The sequence below is a fragment of the Schistocerca gregaria genome, chromosome X (assembly GCF_023897955.1).
Source record: "Schistocerca gregaria isolate iqSchGreg1 chromosome X, iqSchGreg1.2, whole genome shotgun sequence".
NCBI classification, from domain to species: Eukaryota; Metazoa; Arthropoda; class Insecta; order Orthoptera; family Acrididae; genus Schistocerca; species Schistocerca gregaria.
The window spans coordinates 570,747,907-570,765,107 of NC_064931.1; the positions used below are offsets into that span (position 1 = coordinate 570,747,907).

The 17,201-nt window shown below is 45.0% G+C and overlaps 1 protein-coding gene across 1 annotated transcript in view; it reads right to left on the reverse strand.

Annotated features, from left to right (window-relative positions):
* Window positions 1–17,201, reverse strand: part of LOC126299097 (relaxin receptor 1) — a 756,631-nt gene that overhangs the window by 115,713 nt on the left and 623,717 nt on the right. The window contains exon 15 of the mRNA XM_049990771.1: window positions 10,543–10,710. Within this exon, the coding sequence (XP_049846728.1) occupies window positions 10,543–10,710 (168 nt within the window). The remainder of the gene's footprint in view (window positions 1–10,542; window positions 10,711–17,201) is intronic.

Below are 17,201 nucleotides of genomic sequence, written 5' to 3' on the forward strand. Positions count from 1 at the left end.
AGGACAGAAGACAACCTCTAGAAAGATTTCAAGGCTTGTCATTAATCCCGAAAGGGAACAGTTACACGAATATAGTGTACATGTATCCAAGGATACGTAAGGTGATGCGGTTTAAGACTGAATTAAATACTACTACTCAGTTGAAAAGTTTCTTCACAGAACTTATTGAAATCAATGACTTACATTATTTTATATCTAACATTACCATTATAATACAGGATGTTTGAAAGACATTCATCCGATTTCACAAGACTATACATTCTCATGTATGAAGATAGAAACTTGGGTTAAATTTTAACTTATACATAGGACTACGAAATTTTGATTTTCAAAAGAACCATCCGCCTTTACAAGGACATATCTTTTACAAACATTTAAATAAAACTTTGAGTTACCTTTTGCAATAACGTTTAGGATCAAAGTTTATTTTTTATTTTTAAAAAAAGTTTCTTTATTTACAAAATCATTATAATTATACAATGTAACCCACCACCATATATAATTAGTGGGTCCTTAGATGCTAAAAATTATTATAATTACAGCTAGTTTACATGTTAACAAGTGAACTACAGCCAGTACAGATTTACCGATTTCCAATGGGCAGCTATATTACTATATATTACTATTAAAATTCTACTTTATAAGTTACTAATCACTACTGCCTGCTGCGTCACAGGTGTGTCAGCAAGTATATAAACCTGCTATACAGCCTTGCTCATCGAGCTTACCCCGATGACCGTGCCCAGACCAAGGATGTCTAATCGCTGCAGGTACCTATTTTAATTTCCTAATTCTAAGTCCTACAGAGTAAGGATCTAGTCTACGTCATATCTGGTGCTTGTCACGATTCGGTATAATTGTACCCCGCTCCCCTCGTCCTGCACGTGGCGGATTCCAACTATAATGTAAGTCTGCCTGTCCACGCGCAGGCGATATAGAATTAGGACACTGGACACGCTTGGTGTTTAGGATCAAAGTTTACGCTTCCCTTTCAGAAGTGTACAGTGTGCCCTCCAGTGCATGCACTACAAGCATCGAGACGGTAGCTTAAGGCTGCAGAGTCTCGTGGCGGTCAAATTGAATAGAATGTTGGGCTTACAGACGCGTCAAGTCGTTAAAATGCTACGAAGTTTCGACCAAGGACTTTGTGGCCATTGTCAAATGGAATGAAAGCTGATGGGCTGTTGATATGCCCTTATATGCTCTAGTTGCCTGCTCTGACGTCACTGGTCCTCACGGCATGCGATCACACGTTGACTCCATGTTCGGTGCGCCCGCTTCTACCTCCTTATTAATGCATCACACGATGCGTTGAGCTGCGAACCGCCATCTCCCTTAAGGATATTGTTGGTATGGAAGTACAGTTAATTCGATACAATGAAATGAATACCCTTGGCTGCATCATGGCGTTGATATATGTCAATGGGGACTGTTGAAGATGTGTGCCCCGACCGGGACTCGAACCTGGGATCTCCTGGTTACTTGTCAGACGCTCTATCCATTTGAGCCGCCGAGGACACGGGAGACAGTGCGACTGCAGGGACTTATCTCTGGCACGCCTCCCGTGAGACCCACATTTGCAACTTATTGTCCCACACTATATTCGTAGTGCCCCTGCCCACTACACTCATTACTGGTGGCTTTATCGATTCCCGTAAGAGTTCGGGCAATGTGTGTGCATCCGCACGGAAGATGGTCAAATGGCCGGTGAGCCTTAACTATATATATGAAGATGGTGTCTGTTCTCTCGAACATGTCTCAGACAAGTACGAGAGAACAGACACCATCTTCATATATATTGTTGGTAAATTTTATTTCAATGGCTTCTTTAATTACACAGCTCCAGAAGTCGTTAGTGCAGGCCACGACAGATGTTTCGTTAAATTTGACCCAGTGATCGTTTTCTATAGCACACTTAGCTAAAGTGAAATTTTTGGGGTAGCGTAGACAATAAAACCTCTCACCGTTGAACCTTTCTGATAGACCTGGTATGAATAGGTTTCATAATGATAAGTAATTTAATTGTACTGCATTTAAATACGTTACCTAGTCAAAAGTATCTGGACAGCCCTATATAATGCGGAATACACCACTAGATGTCACGAGAGGTGGACCCACGAGCATAAAAGGAAGTGGGGAGTACTGTGTTCTCAGTAGAGAAGCAGTGACACCCAAACTGGGTGGGTCAGCTGAGCTCAGTGACTCCTGCGTTGTTCTACAGTGCGCGTTGTTTGTTCGTCGTAAGACTGGCCACGCTCACAAAATATCTTGTACAGCCCAGCTCTTCTGTGACCTGCGACATCTTTAATTGGTCTCATTAAATGGTGGGTATTTCGCTGAGGACTGAAGACAGAATTTATTTTCTGTCATTTCTGCAGGCGGACTGTCTTTCCCAACACGGAGCCACAGAACAACAAAAAAGCAAGTTACTTTTCTTGGTCTTACTGCCATTCCCGTTTGATGGTTTGGCACGTGGGAGAGGTTACTGGAGTCTGATATCGTTCGTGTTTGATGTGTCAGTGTTTGTAACACAGTGCGGTTCTGTGCCGGATGATGACGGCTCATGGAGAGCAGGTACAGCTCGGTGAAAGTAATTTTTCTCGAGATTCTGTAGCCAAGGCATTCATATCGTTTGAGGCAGACGAGGAAGTAGACGAAGGGCAATGCAAAGTCTTTTTCTAGTTGCGTATCGAAGTGGATGATACTGTTAATGCTGTTGAGACATTTCAAGACTATTGTCAACATATAGGTAAAAAACAACTAGACTTTAATGGGGGCGTGTCAAACTCGTCCCATAATTTTGTGAGTATTTCTTTATTCCGGTAGTCACTGCGGTTGCTATGTGGTGTCGCAGTTCACCAAACATTTTTGGGAGGGAAGGAGCATAGACAAAGTCTTTCACAAACACCCACATAAAAAAACTGTGGTTTCGTCCAAAGAACGAGGTAACGTGGCAAGATGGCACCTAGCGACGTAGCCACAAGTAAACATAGTGACTGCTGGAAGCAACAACAAATGAGACACGGAGGCATAGACACGCCCAGAAGAGTTTCCATACGCCACAGCACGAGGTCGTTTACTTACGGCACAGTGGACTGCCGCTCAGTCAGTCGGCAATCATCGCCGAAGACGACGGCATCGTCTCTGTACCGAGATAGCAGTGAGACCACAGTATTACATAGAATTCGGCGTAAATTTGTTTTGTCAGTTGTTCTCTGTGAGAAAAGACTAGTATCTTGTTCTGTATCAAGCGACACATAAATGTGCATGAGCAGTAATAAGTACTCGCTGTATTCCTGTGGACAAAGATGGCAACAAAGTTAAGTATTTCACCTTGTTCATGTGAACTGAAATATCATATATGATGTAGTATTATCTCAGGCCTCTCCACGAGTAAAGCTAAGAATCCACTACTGTACCGAAGGTGTTACTTCGTCCGGTACAGCAAAAATAACTTGTGATCAGGCGACCTTGGATAACAATATACTTGTATGGATATGGTGTTTGTTCTTTGGGACATGTCCGAAAGAACAGACACCATTGATGACCTGCAGCACTATAGAAAGAAATTAGAATTATATTAATACCTTCAGCTGCTAACGGGCGTTGATATATACCATACTGGCCATTAAATTTGCTACACCAAGAAGAAATGCAGATGATAAACAGGTATTCATTGGACACATATATTATACTAGAACTGACATGTGATTACATTTTCACGCAATTTGGATGCATAGATCCTGAAAAATCAGTACCCAGAACAACCACCTCTGACCATAATAACGGCCTTGATACGCCTGGGCATTGAGTCAAACAGAGCCTGGATGGCGTGTACAGGTACAGCTGGCCATGCAGCTTCAACACGAGACCACAGTTCATCAAGAGCAGTGACTGGCGTATTGTGAAGAGCGAGTTGCTCGGCCACCATTGACCAGACGTTTTCAATTGGTGAGAGATCTGGAGAATATGCTGGCCTGGGCAGCAGTCGAACATTTTCTGTATCCAGAAAGGCCCGTACAGGACCTGCAACATGCGGTCGTGCATTATCGTGCTCAAATGTAGGGTTTCGCAGGGATCAAATGAAGGGTAGAGCCACGGGTCGTAACACATCTGAAACATAACGTCCACTATTGAAAGTGCCGTCAATGCGAACAAGAGGTGACCGAGACGTGTAACCAATGGTACCCCATACCATCACGCCGGGTGATACGCCAGTATGGCGATGACGAATACGCGCTTCCAATGTGCGTTCAACGCGATGTCGCCAAACACGGATGCGACCATCATATTGCTGTAAACAGATCCTGGATTCAACCGAAAAAATGACGTTTTGCCAGTCGTGCACCCAGGTTCGTCGTTGAGAACACTATCGCAGGCGCTACTGTCTGTGATGTAGCGTGAAGGGTAACCGCAGCCATGGTCTCCGAACTGATAGTCCATGCTGCTGCAAACGTCGTCGAACTGTTCGTGCAGATGTTTGTTGTCTTGCAAACGTCCCCATCTGTTGACTCAGGGATCGAGACGTGGCTGCACGATCCGTTACAGCCATGCGGATAAGATGCTTGTCATCTCGACTGCTAGTGATACGAGGCCGTTGGGATCCCGCACGGCGTTCCGTATTACCCTCCTGAACTCACCGATTCCATATTCTGTTAACAGTCGTTGGATCTCGACCAACGCGAGCAGCAAACAGCAATCGCGATTGGCTACAATCCGACCTTTATCAAAGTCGGAAACGTGATGGGACGCATTTCTCCTCCTTACACGAGGCATCACAACAACGTTTAACAAGGCATCGCCTGTCAGCTGCTGTTTGTGTATGAGAAATCGGTTGGAAACTTTCCTCATGTCAGCACGTTGTAGGCGCCGCCACCGGCGCTAACCTTGTGTCAATGCTCTGAAAAGCTAATTATTTGAATATCACAGCATGTTCCTCGTGTCGGTTAAATTTCGCGTCTGTAGCATGTCATCTTCGTGGTGTAGCAATTTTAATGACCAGTAGTGTATCAAAGGGGACAGGTGAAAATGTGTGCTCCGACCGGGCGCGAGATAGTTCCTGCAGTTGCGCTATCCTTACTGTCCTCGGTGGCTCAGATGGATAGAGCGTCTGCCATGTAAGCAGGATATCTCGGGTTAGAGTCCCGGTCTGGGAACACTTTTTCACTTGTCCCTGTTGATATATATCAACGCCCGTTAGCAGCTGAAGGTATTAATATAATTGTAATTTGGGTAACAATGGTGTAATGCGAGATTCATCGTTGAGATAGCTCATTGTTAAAAAATGCTTTTACATGCAGTTGCCAATGAGGTGATGGTCCATCATGTTGAAAAATGAAATTGAATGTGTTCACGCCATTGTGGAAAAGGCTGCTGTTAGGTAATAAATTAGCTAGCATGCGAGCTTGCGAGGTAGCTTTGCGAGGGAAACTGCACGATTTTACAACTGACACCAAGAGAAACTATTAGTTTCCATGCTCAATTTAAAATTCAACGCGGGTGTCTACAGTCATTCACGTGGAAGACAGTCATCCGTTGAATTTTTTGGAAAGACCCTGTACGTTAAGCGTTCATACTATTAAGTAATTTCATTGTAATGCATTTAAATACACTATCTGGTCAACAGTGCCGGGTAATCGATATGTAACGCGGAATGCGCCATTAGATGTCGCGAGAAGCGGACCCACCAGTACACATGGAGGGTGGTGCTACTGTGTTGTCAGTAGAGAAGCAGTGAAAACAGACTAGGTTGGCCAGGAGGGCTCAGTGACATAGAACGTGGGCTGCTCATTGGATGTCATCCGACTATCAAATTCAGCAGAGACATTTCAACCCTTCTAAATCTGTACAAGTTGACTGTTGGTGATGTGACTGTGAAGTGGAGACGCGAATCAACAGCCACAGCTAAATGAAGACCAGACAGAGCAAATGTACTGACGGACAGGGACTGGCGAGTGCAGCAGAGGATGGCTGGAAAAAAACACTGCATGATATCGTCGGAAGGAATCACTCGTAAGTTTCAAAGTGCTACCAGTAGTTCGGCTAGCACAATGACTGTGCGTAGGCAGTTAAAAAGAGTGGAATGCAATGGTCGAGCAGCTGCTCATGAACCACTCATTTCTGTAGTCAGTGGTGAACGATGCTTGAGGAGGTGCAAAGGGGAACGCCACTGGACAGTGGAGGACTGGAAACGACTGATCTGGAGTGATGAATCACGTTATATCGTGTAACAGTCCGATGGAAGGGTTTGGGTTTGGCGAAAGCTTGGGGAACATTACCTGCCATCACGTGTAATGCCAACACAAAAGGAGGCGGTGTTACAGTATGGGTGTGACTTTTGAAGTTAGGGTGTGGTCTCATTATAGCAATTCTGAAACACCTAAAAGGAGAAGAACAATAACACGTTTAAAGCACTGCGTAGAGAATGTGAACTGTTCGGCGACGATGACTGATTTTATCATCTTGCCATTGCACGCTGTCATTAAGCAGGATCTGTAAGGGAATGATTTACAGATAATATAATTCCTGATATGGAGCAGCCAGCCCAGAGTCCTGACCTGAACCCAACGTCAGACATGGCACTGTGTTGTCACAACACTGCGCACACTCACACTGATAATTAAAAATTTAAACCACTGAGAATGATAGTTAAGTAACGTAATTATTTGGGAAACATATTAATTCATGCAGGATTTTGTTGTAATAGGAACGGTGTATACAGACTGGAGTATACAGACTGGATCGGAGTATACAGACTGGAGTAAGCATATCAGAATTGACTAAGAGGGGACTGGAGCGCATTCGGGAGCTGGTGCGGTCGGCGGCAACCAGTATCACCAGTAAGCATTGTGGAAGAAGCTAGCAGGGCCTGGAAAGTGTAGGAGCAAGCACAGGAATACAGAGAAAGGACCAGATGTAGACGTTAAGATGCAGTTCTAGGGAGCGGACACTTTGGTACCTGAGGACGAGTCCATCGTCAGACCCAACCCGAAAGGAAAAATAGCCCACTATTCATTTCATTGCGGCCGACAATAGAGAAGTCCTCGTACTTATTAAAGCAATGTTTAGAGTTTTTCTACGTGTACGTAAATCGTAAAGAATGGTGTAATTACAAGCATAATGAATATTGGGCAAACTACGACGGTGACTGACGTCACTGCCACCAAGAATCGTGAGCAGTGGGGAGAATCACCAGTGTTGGAAGAGACACGACTCGCCGGTTGAAAAGGACACATGTGTGCCGAGGGTCGCTCCGCTTTGATTGCACAAGGAGCTTTGCTAATGCACATACTCATACCGTGCAAGTAACGTTATTTAACTAAAGTCGCGCAGGCAGTGTACATTAAAAATGTGTTCGAATTATATTTCTGCTGGTGATAAACTGCTGAGGTTTAGAAAATAAAATGGTTCAAATGACTCAGAGCACTATGGGACTTAACATCTGAGGTCATCACTCTCCCAGACTTAGAACTACTTAAACACAACTAACCTAAGGACATCACACACATCCAGGCCCGAGGCAGGATTCGAACCTGCGGCCGTAGCAGCACCGCGCTTCCGGACTGAATCCCCTAGAACCGCTCGGTCACAGAGGCTGACACTTAGTTTTAGACCCTGGTGAGCGAAGCTTGGGGAGTGTGTGACACATCAACCCTGTTTCTGAAGGTAGGCTGTATTCCGTGTACCGGCAAGTTGTTAGCTATTCCACTTCTGTGATATTGTCGTCGCCGATGGCCCTTTGGTCACAACTAGCAATTTATGGAATTCGTTGATCTGCAGGATACCATATTACTTATTTACCGCTTTCACAACTATCGTTGCATGATGTGAGAAACCTCGCGTCGCAATGGGCATTAATTAGACCTCAAAAATGGTTCAAATGGCTTTGAGCACTATGGGACATAACTGCTGAGGTCATCAGTCCCCTGTAACTTAGAACTACTTAAACCTAACTAACCTAAGGACATCACACTCATCCATGCCCGAGGCAGGATTCGAAGCTGCGACCGTAGCAGTCGCGCGGTTCCAGACTGTAGCGCCTAGAACCGCTCGGCCACTCCGGCTGGCAATTAGATCTTTCCAACATAGATTAAATGCGTTGTGGTATTCACAAAGCATAAACTCTTACCTGATTGAAATGTCGTGTTTGGCTTTTGTACCACTAGGAGCGACACACTCGCTTTTGAGGAAGCCCTGTGATCTCTGATACGCGCTATCTTTGTATTTGTTTCGATGTAATGATGAATGTACAACCACTTAATTTGAGGTCGCTGGGCCTCCACAGTACAGTCGAAGTCTATCAGAGTTAGTTTCCCAGCTGTATTGATATTCCCCAAGCGTGTTATATTAAAAACTTAACTAGGCAGAATTGGGGCGTAGGGTACTGCTAAGTATACTTGATGTAAAGTCAGTTGAGTTTCAGTGTTTGGAACAGTGCAAATTACCTGCAGCGATGCAGCATTGACAGCTAGGTCAGTGCCAACATAGTGTCACGGACCCGTGTAAACTGCCGTCTATCAAGGAGTTATGTCCAACAGTATATTGTCGCGCAGGGTTAGCCATTCCGTATTGTGTCAGAGTTCGCCGATGTAAATTTAATGTGTTCAGCATCAACGAAATTGTTAGACTCACAGTGTAAATCAGTCTGACCGTGAGGGAATATCGGACATGTTACAAATGGAACACCTTTGGAATGAGTTAGAACGTCGACTTCGCTCCAGACCGCAGTGTTTAACCTCACTGCCAACTCTGGATTCGGATAATCAAGAATAAAGAACTGCCATTTCTGCAAAAGCATTCAGATACCTGTGTGATCTTTGGCTTTCCCGACGAACCAACCGTCTGTACTGTTGTCGTGTATCCGCCCGCGTGCAGTCGTTTTCGTAACGCGATACCTTGCCGTCGTCTTCAGGGGTACCTGTAGAACGAGCGTCTTTGCTTCATTAGGACTCCTTTACACTCCCTTCCTCCACTGCCGGTCGCACGCCGCGACAAGTGGAGTTGTAGCGCCTTCGGCGCCACTGGATACTGGGCGCGAACCCTTTTCCCTCAGTACTCCTGCGGCCTCCGTCGAAAGCGAAACTCGCTCTCGGCCGACGCTGTGATTTTAACTGGACGCGTGCTGGGTTCCAAGCTTTGCTGACAGTGGACCCAGAGTCACTGTTGATTAGCCCGTCAGCCACTCGTGTTTCCTTTATAACACAGTTACAAAACCACGAGTTCTGTCTAAGCACTTCAGTTTCTTTACTTCATGGAGTTCCGCGCAGGATTAGCCGAGCGGTCTCAGGCGCTGCAGTCACAGATTGTGCGGCTGGTCCCGGCGGAGGTTCGAGTCCTCCCTCTGGCATGAGTGTGTGTGTTTGTCCTTAGGATAATTTAGGTTAAGTAGTGTGTACGCTGATGACTTTAGCAGTTAAGTACCATAGATTTCACACACATTTTGAACTTCACGGAGTCCGCTATAGCCACGCAGTGTTCCGTGACTGCAGATTTTGTTGGTTTCTTAAGTTCGGTGTGTCTTCTGTGTTCCTTGAATTTTTTCCGATTGTTTACACAGTCTCCTCGATATACGTCTTACAGCATCTGCATGGAATGCGGTAAACACCTGATTTGTAGAGCCCCAAGCCATGTTTCATCATAGCTCTTAGGGCACACGTTTTTGGAGGTGGACGGAAAACATTTAATTTTGACATCGAGCAAGGATTCTGCCGATTTTCTTCGTTACTTTGCCGACGTACTGCATATACTCCATTGTCTTCTCCTCCTCGTAGTTTTCTGTCCGCTGGGCTTCTACTTTCTGCCTGAAAGCATGTCTGTTTTGTTGAAAACGCGCTTGAGGTGGTTAAGCTCCCTTAGTAGGTTTTCTTCGTCCCATATTTCGAGGTCCCTGTGCACCAGTTTACGTAGCACACCCTCATGCTGAGAAGGATGATGGCAGCTGCAGTGTGAAGATACAAATCATTGTGCTTGGCCGTCCTGTACACAGTGTGTTCTAAGGTGTCGTTCATTTCGCGCTTTACTAAGACTTCACTTCATAGTGAATTTGACACAAGGATGCAAAGAGTTCATATGTTGGAGGAACTCCTGAAGTCTTTCACTCCCATGTGACCACACCACAAACGTGTCAGCAATATATCTGAAAAAGCACGTAGGCTTAGAGATTAGTCACTATCGGGTTCACTTTCTGAACTAACCGGAATCAGCAAGCGGCGCTCTGACGAAGAGGGATACCACATCAAACCTTACTGTAAGGTCCTAGTCACGCGAGCGAAGGTCCTGCACCTGTTGAATGAAATGTACAGCGTTCTTGATGTGGTGCTTATGACGGCAAGATACACTGTCGAAGTATCGTGTTTTGAAACCGACTACACCATACTGGGCACCCGACAACAGTACAAACATTCAGATACCTCACTGAATTTGGCTCTAGCAGATATAAGGCCGCCATAAAGGCAAAGGGTGGACGTCCCCCTCAGTGATGTTCACCAATAGATGTCCGGATACTTTTGGTCGGTTAGTGTGTAACACAGAGCTGTGACTGACCTGCGAGGTTGCGGACGACGAGGCTGACGACGCGGTTGTCGGCGGCGCTGGCGGCCTGCCCGCGGCCCAGCAGCACGAGCGCGTTGCCCACCGCCGTGCAGCCCGCCGTCGCCCACAGAGAAGCGCGCAGCTCCGGCCGCGACAGCAGGTGCTCCGCCGACGACACGCCTGCGACACAGCCCCACCTCTTGCACTAACATCTTATATCAAATCCCTATTTATATAGATTGTACGAGAAACGTTCGGAAAGTTCGCACATCGAGAGGGTGCAAAGAAGGGCAGCTCGTTTTGTATTATCGCGTTATAGGGGAGAGAGTGTGGCAGATATGATACACGAGTTGGGATGGAAGTCATTACAGCATAGACGTTTTTCGTCGCGGCGAGACCTTTTTACGAAATTTCAGTCACCAACTTTCTCTTCCGAATGCGAAAATATTTTGTTGAGCCCAACCTACATAGGTAGGAATGATCATCAAAATAAAATAAGAGAAATCAGAGCTCGAACAGAAAGGTTTAGGTGTTCGTTTTTCCCGCTCGCTGTTCGGGAGTGGAATAGTAGAGAGATAGTATGATTGTGGTTCGATGAACCCTCTGCCAAGCACTTAAATGTGAATTGCAGAGTAGTCATGTAGATGTAGATGTTTATGACAAAAAAGGTAGAAACTACAGTTTTTTTACATTTAATACCCATTCCCTATGCACTACCAGAAAAATTACGAGTCACGCCATTAAATGAGCTTCTAGGCGCGCAGTCCGGAACCGTGCGACTGCTGCGGTCGCAGGTTCGAATCCTGCCTCGGGCATGGATGTGTGTGATGTCCTTAGGTTAGTTTAGGTTTAAGTAGTTCTAAGTTCTAGGGGACTAATGACCACAGCAGTTGAGTCCCATAGTGCTCAGAGCCATTTGAACCATTAAATGAGCAAACAGCTCACTTGGGTAACTCTGAATGGTGTAAGAGGGGCGTTTGAAAAGTCCGTGCAAAAATAAAAGCTACTTACGTGTTTGGGGTAAACCTTTTTTATTTTTCGGCTTAGTCTCCTTTTAGACTTATACACTTCGTCCAACGCTGTTCAAATTTGTTGATCCCTTCCGAACAAAAAAATTTTTCCAAGTCTGCAAAATAGCTGTTAGTTGCTGCAATCACTTCCATGTTTGAATAAAACTTTGTCCAGCGTGCCATTTATTCAAATTGGGGAACAAATAGTAGTCCGAAGGAGCCAAGTCTGAAGAATAGGGGGTGTGTGAAACGAGTTGGAATCCTATTTCCATTAATTTTGAGACCACAACTGCTGAAGTGTGTGCTGGTGCATTGTCGTGATGGAAAATTACTTTTTTGCAGTCGAATCCTTTTTTTTCAGCTCGGTGTTCAAACGGTCCAATAACGACGAATAATATGCACCTGTAATAGTTTTACCCTTTTCCAGATAGTCGATGAGGATTATCCCTTGCGAATCCCAAAAGACAGTCGCCATAACCTTTTCGGCCGAAGGACTGGTCTTCGCCTTTTTTGGTGCAGATTCTCACTTGGTAACCCGTTGTTTAGATTGTTGTTTGGTCTCAGGAGTATATTAATGTATCCATGTTTCATCCACATTGAGGTAACGACGCTTAAAGTCCTGCAGATTGTTCCTGAACAGCTGCAAACCATCCTTGCAACACTTCACGCGATTCTGTTTTTGGTAAAGCGTGAGCAATCGCGGAACCCATCTTGCGGATAGCTTTCCCACGTCCAAAGATTTATGCAGAATATTATATACCCGCTCATTCGAGATGGTCACAGCACTAACAATCTCACGCACTTTAACTCTTCTGTCATTCATCACCATTTCTTGGATTTTATCAATGATTTCTGGAGTCGTAACCTCCACAGGGCGTCCAGAACGTTCAGCATCACTTGTGCCCATATGGCCACTCCAAAAATTTTGAAACCACTTATAAACTGTTCTAATCGAAGGTGCAGAGTCACTGTCATGTTTATCAACCTTCTCTTTAGTCTCCTGAGGCGTTTTGTCTTTCATAAAGTAATGTTTATCACCACACGAAATTCTTCTTCGTCCATTTTTTGACAATCATTCGACTTCCTTGATTCACACAAATGCCAAACACAAAGAAATAGACCAATATGACTGAAACTTAGTGTGCATTCTTTCCAACAATTCTACTAACTAAACATGATCTCGATACGCGCCAGTGGTGCTATCTCTCGGACTTTGCACGGACTTTGCAAACGCCCCTGTAGAACTGATACTAAGCGATTGTATAGCCCTCGATCGCTATATAACTTATTTGCCTTTCTTCATCACCTGTGAAGCACGCCTTTTAGTAACATTTACGCAGTTACATGAGGTACTGGCAGAAGTAAAGCTGTGAGGAGGCGGCATGAGTTGTGTTTGGGTAGCTCAGTCGGTAGAGCACTTGCCCGCGAAAGGCAAAGGTCCCGAGTTCGAGTCACGGTCCAGCACACAGTTTTGATCTGCCAGGAAGTTTCACATTTCCACAGTCTGACACAAAATTTTTGCAAACCGATACTTTGCAATAAATTGAAATCACTTTAGCAACATTCTAACTAACTTCAACTTTTGCTAATCCTTGCACATTTAACAAACATAAATAAATCACTAGTCCATTTGAAGCAGGATACTCGGTTATTATAAACACTTAGAAAGGGATCCGGCATAGGTTCATGATCAGGATAAAAGTTAGGGCTCTAAACACAGGTTTATAGCACTTGGATTATTATTAAAATTACTCACATAAATGAAATGGTCCACGCTCTGATATATATCTGTATGCATGAAGTTGGTGGAGAAACTGTACTCATGCTAACTGTACTCACTCCTCTTGATGTTTGAATACTCTATGCAATTTCTTCTTGGCGACGGATTTTTAATGTGTTAGAGCCATTCCTCATTGCCGAGAGCACCATGCAACAGCCAAATCTACATCCGAGGCAAAATACCTTGCAAAGCGGCTTCCAATTGCTGTCCGCCCCGACAGCTGAGTGGTCAGCGCGACGGATTGCCGTCATACGGGCCCGGGTTCGATTCCCGGCTGGGTCTGGGGATTTCCTCGCTCAGGGACTGGGTGTTGTGCTGTCTTCATCATAATTTCATCCCCAACCGGTGCGCAGGTCACCCGATATGTCGTCGAAAGTAATAAGACCTGCACCAAAGCGGCCGGACCGGCCCAGCAAAGGGCCTCCCGGCCCATGACGTCAAGCGCTCATTTCCATTTTTTTTTCCAGTTGCCTACATTGACACGGTCGAAGTGTACCGTGCAACGGCTAGCCACCGACTGCGTATCGTTCCCACCACCAGAACCACCTTTTACATCACGCCGAGTCACTTCCATTGTGGAGGGACTTCTCTATGTCATTTACGTATTACAACCACAAATGCCCTAGGAATGAACCATCTCCCAATATACAAAGTTTTCCTTCTAAATATACACATATTATAAAATTTCATTATTTTAAACATCACTTAGCTTTATCCCTATATAAATCACAATACTTTAAATTTCCTCTCACAAATCAATGACCTCAATTAACAAAGAACACACACTCCATAATCGTAGATACACAGTTACCTAATATAAATCTGCCACTAATCGATATAAGTGTTACGGCATGCATGGATCGTCGGCTGTGGAGGCCCGTCTTTAGGAGTGGTCGGTGCACTGTGTGTTCAGACACACTCGTGCTCTGCCCAGCATTGAAGTCTTATAATAGTTTCGCCACAGTTCACTGCCTACCGACATCTGTAATAAGGGGTGGCCACCCAACACCACAACGTCTGAACGTGGTTTCATCTTTGCTTCGCCACGTATTGAAGACACTAGCCACAGCACTCGTCGAACACTCGACAGCTCGTGCAGTTTCCGAAATGCTCGTGCTGAGCCTCCGTTCCATCACAATGTGCCCTCGATCAGACTCAGCTAGGTCGCCACGTGAATGAAGCTGCCTGACTTGTAGCTGTGTCGGCGCGGACTGTCCTGCGTGTTTACGGGGAGTGGTGCGCCACTCGCTACCATGCAGCGCTGCATTGGCAAAGCAGATCAGAGGCCGTAGAAGAATCGGAACCCACACGGAACGAAAACGAGTGTCACACATTGTCAATGACTGTTTCAAATACAACAGCGTTTTCTCTGGGAGCTAAAGCAGGTTCATCTCAATCGGATTCTGAGCGAACAATTTTCAGAGATTTGAAAAATATAGTGATTATCGACATGAGCCGCTGATAAAATCTTTATTTAAACGGCCAGTTTGGACCGACTCACCATCATCAGGTTCCTGTATACCTAACTGAAATAAGGGTAAACTCTCACAAATCCGTTAACTGATGTGAACGACAACACACACGTCATAAAAGCTACATACTCACTTTAAAGCATTTACTGCAGCATAGTAGTCGAATATAAAATGATTGACGTCAGATAATGGTACCACGACTTTATCGCAGAAAATAAAAGTATGGCATACGCCGTGGCGTAAACCATTATGAACACATCGTATCATAAAAATATATTTGGCATATTGTAGTACACTCTAAAAATGCCGACGCACCACGGAGGAGTCATCCGAGAGGAACGGGAATCTGTAGATGTGATTTACATGTACATACAAACAAATGACTACGCTTTCAGAAAAACTGGATGATTTATTCAAGAGGAAGAATGTCACAAACTGAGCAAGTCAGCAACGTGTTGGTCCTCCTCTGGCCCTTACGCATGCAGTTACTCGGCTTGGCATTGATTTATGGGGTTGTTGGATGTCTTCCTGAGGGATATCGTGCAAAATTCTCTCCAACTGGTGCGTTAGCTCGTCAAAATTCTGAGCAGGTTGGAGGGCCCTGCCCATAATGTTGTTAGTTGGGGAGAGATCTGGTGACCTTGATGGCCAAGGTAGGGTTTGGCAAGCACGAAGACAAGCAGTGGAAACTCTCACCGTGTGCGGACGGGTATTATCTTGCTGAAATGTATACCCAGGAAGGCTTGCCATGAAGGACAACAAAACGGTGCGTAGAATGTCGTCGACATATCGGTGTGCTGTAAGGGTACCGTGGATGACAGTCAAAGAGGTCCTTCTATCAAAAGAAATGGAACCCTAGACAATGACTCTTGGTTGTCCGCCCGTATGGCTAGCGCCAGTCACGTTGGTATCCCACCGCTGTCCGGGAAGTCTCCAGGTCCGTCTTCGCTGGTCATCGGGACTCATTTTGAAGCGGGACTCATCACTGAAAACAATTCTGCTCCATTCAATGAGACTCGAGGTCTAAGACGTCTGTAAAGACGCCCCAGACAACGGTGGAATACCAACCTGACTGTTATCCTACAACAAGTAGTGATGTTTGAGGCGCCATTTCTTTTCATAGCAGGACTCATTTGGTTGTCATCCGTGTCACCCTTACAGCACAGCATTACGTTGAAGATATTGTACGCATGGTTTGTTGCCTTTCATGGCAAGCCATCCTGGGATCAAATTTCAATAAGGTGACGCCCGCCCGCAGACGGCGAGAGTTTCTACTGCCTGTGTTCCTGATTGCCAAATCCTTCGTTGGGCAGCAAGATCATCGAATCTCTCCCCAACTGAGAAAGTTTAGAGGATTATGGGCAGCCCACGCCAACCATCTTGGGATTTTGACGATCTCACACGCCAATTGTCCGCAGCTCGTGGTCGTGCGGTAGCGTTCTCGCTCCCCGCGCCCGGGTTCCCGGGTTCGATTCCCGGCGGGGTCAGGGTTTTTCTCTGCCTCGGGATGACTGGGTGTTGTGTGATGCCCTTAGGTTAGTTAGGTTTATGTAGTTCTAAGTTCTAGGGGACTGATGACCATAGATGTTAAGTCCCATAGTGCTCAGACCCATTTGAGCCATCACACGCCAATTGGATATAATTTGGCACGATATTCCTCAGGAGAATATCCAACAACCCTATCAATCAATGCCAAGTCGAATAACTGCTTGCATAGTAGCCCGAAGAGGATCGACACGTTACTAACTTGCTCAGTTCGTGCAGCTCATTCTCTTGAATAAATCATTCAGTTTCTCTGAAACTGTAATAATTGTTTTGACTGTACATGTACATCACATCTACAGATTTCCGTCTCATTCGGATAATTTCTTTGTGGTGTGTCGGTCTTTTAGTGTCAGTGTGTATAAATTACATTGTCAACATATAAACTGTACTAGGCAGTGCACTTTTTCATGTTACATCAGCAATCTGCGTTAACTCTATGAACGGATGCATTCCACATAGGCCGACTGCACATCTAATCACTGTTTGGTAGTAGAGGTTTTCATACATCGATGGTGACTAGCCTCTTACGATTATACAATGTGTGTCGTATACTATGAAAAAGTGTGATAGCCTGCATATTGTTAATAGCAACTTTCCCTTGTTAAGCTTGTTACATTCGTATTCACAGTTACAGAAATAAATGCATAAAAGTAACGACTTACACACACACACACACACACACACACACACACACACATATAGATGCTAGTGTGAAATAAGGTATACAGTCACATTCCACATGTGTCTTGCTTCTATCGTACAGTAACTGTCAATAAACAGACAGTACAGATATATAAAATGAATGCCTAACCGAATAGTCTTGATATATCACATGACTCATTTATTTATTGTTTAGCATTAACA